The sequence below is a fragment of the Nyctereutes procyonoides genome, unplaced genomic scaffold (assembly GCF_905146905.1).
Source record: "Nyctereutes procyonoides isolate TBG_1078 unplaced genomic scaffold, NYPRO_anot_genome, whole genome shotgun sequence".
NCBI classification, from domain to species: domain Eukaryota; kingdom Metazoa; phylum Chordata; class Mammalia; order Carnivora; family Canidae; genus Nyctereutes; species Nyctereutes procyonoides.
In genome coordinates, this window is record NW_026575021.1 from 19,198,402 (window position 1) to 19,204,990 (window position 6,589).

At 56.4% G+C, this 6,589-nt stretch overlaps 1 protein-coding gene across 2 annotated transcripts in view; it reads right to left on the reverse strand.

Annotated features, from left to right (window-relative positions):
• The window catches only part of EPB41L4A (erythrocyte membrane protein band 4.1 like 4A), a 180,668-nt gene extending 176,075 nt beyond the window's left edge, over positions 1-4,593 (reverse strand). The window contains exon 1 of one of the 2 annotated variants that reach the window (XM_055339443.1): positions 4,402-4,593. In XM_055339443.1, coding sequence (XP_055195418.1) covers positions 4,402-4,500 — 99 coding nt within the window. In that variant the 5' untranslated portion in view covers positions 4,501-4,593. The remainder of the gene's footprint in view (positions 1-4,401) is intronic. The other variant, XM_055339434.1, reaches the window with a different exon arrangement.
• Positions 4,594-6,589: the final 1,996 nt, after the last annotated feature.

A 6,589-nucleotide genomic window follows, 5' to 3' on the forward strand; every position in this document is an offset into this window, starting at 1 on the left:
CCCTCCTCTCTAGGCTGACCTCCATCACCACCCACGCTCAAAAGCAACCAAAGATCCGTATGATTATTCTTTCCCCCAGTAAGTCTACTTCCAACACAGGGCTTGAACTCATGACCTCAAGGTCAAGAGTCACATGCTCCTCTGACTGAGCCAGCCAGGTGCCCCCTAAAAGCTCTGCATTAGTCAAAGTCTAGTTCAAAGTCGGTTTAAGCTTAGATTTACAGAATTCAAGAACTATTAACAGGACTTTAAAAAAAAAAAGCGCAGTCCACCAAACACGCAGGAAATTGCAGTAGAGAAGCACAGCCGTTAGGTGCTGGAAGTAACCAGCCATGCTTCTCCCCTTAAGTTACTCTTAACTCACTCGCAAACCATGGATGATAAATGGTATATTTAATAATGTTCTCCAAGGAAAAAGATGTCTACGATTGGGGCGTTTACGGTTCAAGGACCTTGGTAAGGCTGCATCACAGAACAGAAGTTGGCTAAGAGATAAGAACTTACATGTTCCCACCACAAAGAGATGGATGTGTTCGTTACCTTAATGGGGGGATAGTGGGATGCCTCCCGCAACTTACGCTCTATCAAATCACATTGTCCAATTTAATCTGATTTCATTTGTCAATAAATAATAAAGCTGAAAAAATACTATGAATGGTTTTAAAAGCAAGCAGCCATTGGTTTTTGTTTTGTTTGTTTGTTTGCTTGCAAGCAGCCACTTGAAGGAACAGTCATGCCACCGTCCGTCTCAGACAGCCACGGCACGGATCCCCTATCCAAATTTCAAAACCCAGATGCGGCGTCGGCGAGGGGCGCTTCCATCCCAGTCACATCTAACTCGGCCTCCAGCCAAGACCCACAGCACACTCACCTTGACAGAAGCGCGGGTGCAGAACTACCTGCTTCAACCTATGGTTCCCAGGTCCCTGACTCCGGACCTTAGGAGGCTATTCATGAACGCAGGTGTTTACGCACACACGTCATACGATTTACGAAGCGCTGGTGCTTTGCCCCGTGTTCCCAATCGTCTTAGCCGCTTTCTTCACCAGCCCAAAAAGAATGAAGTTTACAATTCTTGGGAAGTGAGATGCATATAATTTAAGTCCCCACTTTCTAACCATTCTTCTAGTTTATTAGGAAGTTTCTGATCAAAGCATCAACACTGACTCACAGCATTTTTTCAGAAACCTCACGATGATTAGGAAGGCACTTTATTTAAAAGTTAATGGGTAAATTGTACACTTCAACTGTGTGAATTGTATATCTCAGTAGCACCTTTTAAAAAAAAAGTTAATGGAGTTTTCATCTTGCTGTCATGTTGGTTTCATTAATTTCATCAAATGCAACAAAGGGAAAAACGAGCACCTCGGTAGTTATTACATCGCCGCTCAGAGCTCTAAAACCGCGCCGAAACAAAGACATTAATCTAGTTCGTGTTTGCAGCAGCGACTTTGAGGACTAAATTTATCATCAAACCTTGTAATGTTTTCCCCCCTGAGAATCTTTTGCTAATCAAATAACCACTTATACAAGTACTTTGCACCACAATCAAATTTTGCTTTTTCAGGGAACAAAAAGAAAGGTCTCTACCTCCCCTGGCGCAGAGAACCACAAAGGACGTAACAAAAGTTTCCCTGAACAAACATTACTCAAAAAACCGAAAGACCAACCACAGCAGAAATTCTTACTTAAATAAACAACAGAGATAGCAGCATAGAACAAACAGCTAAAAGCTATTGTGGGGGCCGACCCCAAAACAATAGCTTTGGGTTTATATAAACTTGGGTTCTCAAGTCTTGGATGGGGCTCAAACTGCCAACTCCATGCCAAAGACTTCCCGCTTATCAAGGTGAGGTCACCTCTAAAGCAAGTTAAGAAGCAAATTTCTATATAACATCAATATGAATACAAACATATTTTACTGCTTAAATAAAAAATGGAAAAATTATTTTCCATTTAAATGCTACTCATCTTGACACATAAGATGTGCAACTATTGTCTCTAGGCTAAAACGCTTTCCATGGGAGCAGACACATCAATTTTTTTTTTCTAGTCGAAAGACTTTGATCTAAACTGCAGGAAATCACTTCCTAACTTTTTAAAAAAAAATTTCATAACTAACTTTTTAATTTGTAATTTGGTGCATCAACAAATCCAAAACGTGGGCTTTTTTTCCCAAAATGGCACACAAAAAAATGTTTTTACCAAGCTTCTCTAATATTTCTTCTATCTGAATTTATGACACGTAATCATTTTTTAAACTCACAGTAATACAAGCAAATTACTAAGTAACTAGGAATCAATAAATTTGCTTCCTTGAAGGGATGCAGGTGAATAATCTTAATGCAAAATGAACTCTCTTCATTTCATTTGAGACAGAATGTGGAGAAAGGTCATCTCAAAATGTTAGGAAACACTTTTGAAAACTAAAAAAGATTTTTGTATTTTAATTTCAGGGGAAAATGGGCTAACTGACATCATATGCTTAATTATGACTTCCATTAATAATAAAAGTTACCAAGTGTACTCTCCTGGGGGAAACACCCTAATAGTAGCTATTGGCTATTCCATTTACATTTTGGTTTACTATTTCATTTACAAACTAGAGTTAAAGAAAATGCCAAGTGTGTACAGAATAATAATGTACACATATCCATTCAATGTTTGAACACCATCTACTCGTGAGATGCTGTTCGTACCTTACTGCAGTTATAAATACACACGTGTGTTTAATTTAGGACATACCACAAGTAGATAGGTGCTTAACACATGCATTCAATGGTAGCCTGCTAGTCACAGATAACGTGGTTAACTTCAACAGACAGCATCTGTGTTACACATATGGCCATCAAAATAATCGTGGCATGCTGTTGTGACGCTGAAAGAGGCCAAGCCTGTTGCAAAATGACTACTTCCAACAAAAGCCTGCTTCCATTATTGTTTAGTTGAATGGCGTGTGTCCAAGATAACAGCATTATAAAGTTGCTATTGCCTTGGAATCACTCACCGATTTTCGATTTTCAACGTATTTGCAAAACAAGATAAGCACCATCAGGTTATAAAAAGTAATCACGGATCAGGATTCTTTTATTCATGTTTCTTTGACAAAATCATTCCATCTGATCCCAAGTCCTGGCTGCTCTCTTGACAGAATAATGTACGTGCTCCAGGCCGGCAGGGGTACGGCTTTCATGGTTAAATAGGAAGCTCACGCTCAGGCTGACTTCAGATTTTGCACTTCAGAAAGATTTCTTTGTTGTTTTTGTGTCAGATCATCCGTTACCTTTTTCTAATTGTTTCTTTCCCCAAGCCCAAGAGAAGCTATGTATCATCAAAATTTTACATTTTGTGATTTTTTTTTTTTTTTTTGCCTATTTGCACAGGACACCAAACAACTGCTATATCACCTAGAGAAGTTATTTTCCTGATTTCATGGTGGCGGGGGAGGGGAGAAGCGGAACATAAAGAAAAGGTGAAAATATAAAATATGAAAATATGAAACACCCTTTTCTCCAAGAGTCTTTTATCGGCCTTGAAAGGAAACAGCCACTGGGAGCGTGTTGACTTGCTTCTTATAGTTCCCGGGAAACAATGTTGCAAACACTTTCCTACAGGGTTTAACTCGCTCTGCGGCTCTAACTGAGGGCGTCAGGGCCCCTGTCCTGCTGGGGAAGGGCGTGTGAACCGCGTGCACGGCGGGAAGCTGAGCCGCAGGGCGATGCGGGAGGCGGGCGGCAGCGGGCCTGCTCCCGGGCCGCCCTGCACAGAGGGTGCGCCTGGGCCTGCCCGGACTGCGGGTGCTTCTCGGGCCCGCTGCGCTAAGTGTGGGGAAGAGGACAGCGGGACGTTGCGATGGCGACCGCCTGCGACCCCTGCGCTCACCTGTGACCCCGTGCGACCCCCTGCGCTCACCTGCGGTCACCTGCGCTCACCTGCGACCCCTGCGAGCGGCGGAGCAGGCGAGCGGCAGGCGCGTCCGTCGGGGGTCGGGCGCAGACCCGCGAGCCCGGGGCAGGGGCAGGTTCTCCGGGGCGACGGCAGCACCTGCGCTCCCAGGACCCGCAAGCGGGCGCAGAGCTCCGCCCGGGGCGCCGGGGGGGGGGGGGGGTGCGCTGGGGCGTGGGGCGCGCTTGCTCGGGGCCGGGGCGGGGCCGGGGCCGAGTCCGTCCCGGCGGAGCCCACCCGGCGGCCGGAGGCTGCCCCGGGGACCCGGCGGGCGGGCGCGCCTCGGGGCTGGGGGGCGCACCTGGGGGCGGGCCCGCGCCGGGGGGCCGGGGGTAAGGGGGCGCGGCGCACTGCCCTGGCCCCCGCCCGGGAGGTGCTGCCCCCGCCCCGCGACGGCCCTCCGAGCCCCCCAGCCCGGGCTCCCCGCCGACCCCCCCGCCCGAGCCCCCCGCCCACCTTGATGCCCTGCTGCTGGCTGGTGAGCGTCAACTTGGCGTCGTCGAGCAGCAGAACTTCGCAGTAGAAATCCTCGGGCGCCGCGCAGAAGCAGCCCATGTCGGCCGCCGCCGGGAGCCGCGCCCCGGGCCCCGCCCCGCCCAGGCCTCGCCGGGTCGTCCGCGCTGCGCGGGCCCGAGCGCCGATCCCGGGGCGCGGAGGGGGGAGGGGAGGGGAGGGGGCGGGGCGCCCGCGGCGTGAGCACCGGGAGCCGCGTGGAGCGCGGCGCGGGCGGCACTGAGCGGGGGCGGCGGGGCCCGAGCATCCTGCGGCCGCGCGGCTCCGGGGCGGGGGCGGGGCGGGGAGGGAAGGGCCTGCCGGGAGCACCCCGCCCCCCGCGCCCCGGGGCGCGACCCCCCGGCCCCGGAGGCGCCTTTGTGTCGGAGCAGCGCGGGGCGCGCAGGGCCCGGGGCGGCGGTGTCGCGCGGTCGGTCCGCCGCCTCCGCCCCGGGCCGGTGGGCGGGGGGGGGGGGGCGGCTGCCGTCCGGGGCAGTGGGGCTCCTGGGGGGGCGGGGCTCGGGCTGGGGCTCCTGGGGGGGCCCGGAGCTAGGGCTCCTTGGGGGGGGCTCGGGGCTGGGGCTCCTTGCGGGGCGCTGGAGCTGGGGCTCCTGGGCTGGAGGGGGGCTCGGGGCTGGGGCTCCTGGGGGGGTGGGGCTCGGGCTGGGGCTCCTTGGTGGGGGGCTCGGGCTGGGGCTCCTGGGGGGCCCGGGGCTGGGGCTCCTTGGGGGGGGCTCGGGCTGGGGCTCCTGGGGGGGGAGCGCGGGCTGGGGCTCCTGGGGGGGCCCGGGGCTAGGGCTCCTTGGGGGGGGACTCGGGGCTGGGGCTCCTTGCGGGGCGCTGGAGCTGGGGCTCCTGGGGTGGAGGGGGGCTCGGGGCTGGGGCTCCTGGGGGGGTGGGGCTCGGGCTGGGGCTCCTTGGTGGGGGGCTCGGGCTGGGGCTCCTGGGGGGGGCCCGGGGCTGGGGCTCCTTGGGGGGGGCTCGGGCTGGGGCTCCTGGGGGGGGAGCGCGGGCTGGGGCTCCTTGGGGGGGGGCTCGGGCTGGGGCTCCTGGGGGGGCCCGGGGCTAGGGCTCCTTGGGGGGGGACTCGGGGCTGGGGCTCCTTGCGGGGCGCTGGAGCTGGGGCTCCTGGGGTGGAGGGGGGCTCGGGGCTGGGGCTCCTGGGGGGGTGGGGCTCGGGCTGGGGCTCCTTGGTGGGGGGCTCGGGCTGGGGCTCCTGGGGGGGGCCCGGGGCTGGGGCTCCTTGGGGGGGGCTCGGGCTGGGGCTCCTGGGGGGGCCCGGGGCTAGGGCTCCTTGGGGGGGGGCTCGGGGCTGGGGCTCCTTGCGGGGCGCTGGAGCTGGGGCTCCTGGGGTGGAGGGGGGCTCGGGGCTGGGGCTCCTGGGGGGGGAGAGCGGGCTGGGGGCGCGCGGGGGGGTGGGAGCCCGGGCTGGGGGCTGGGAGCTGGGGGCGCGCCCCGGGGGCAGCGGCCGGGGTGCTCGCGCAGGGGCCGGGCGGGGGCGGAAGGCGGAGTAGAGCTGGGGGGCGGGTGCTCGGCCCGGGGCGGCCTGGGCTCCGGGTCCCACGGCCTACGCGCGGCAGGCACGGCTCCCGGGGCGGCAGCGCCCCCTGCTGGATGCCGGGGGTGGGGCGCGGCGCCGGGCGGAGCAGGTGCAGCGAGTGCGTCTCTGGGTCGAGGGGCGGGGGCGGGGGGGGGCGCTGGGTGACGCCAGGCCTCCCGGGACACTTGCCGACCTCCTACCGAGCACTAGGGCCGGAGCTTGGGCGTCCCCCCTCTACGACTTACAAGCTAGTTGGTCAGAACTCACAAAATTCGCCTAAAACCTTTAAAAAGATTAAATTTAAATGGAAATGAACAATTTGAAACTTTGGAGAGAGTTTCCTTCCACGGTGATTTGCCACTGAGTACCGTCTAGGACACCGGCTCTCCCGTTGGGCGCATAAACGTGACTTAGCGCAGTCCCCGCAGGGCAGGGGCTGGACACACTCCTGTTCCCTGTGAACTTTACCCAAAGCCAAGCAGCGGACCCTATTTCATCTTCCAAGGCTTCCATGAAATGGAAGCAGGTGTTGAATTCCTGACGAAACTCCGAGTTCAACTTTGGGTTGTGTTGTCAATGTTTTGCCTGCCGTGACTGACACATCATTCTGGA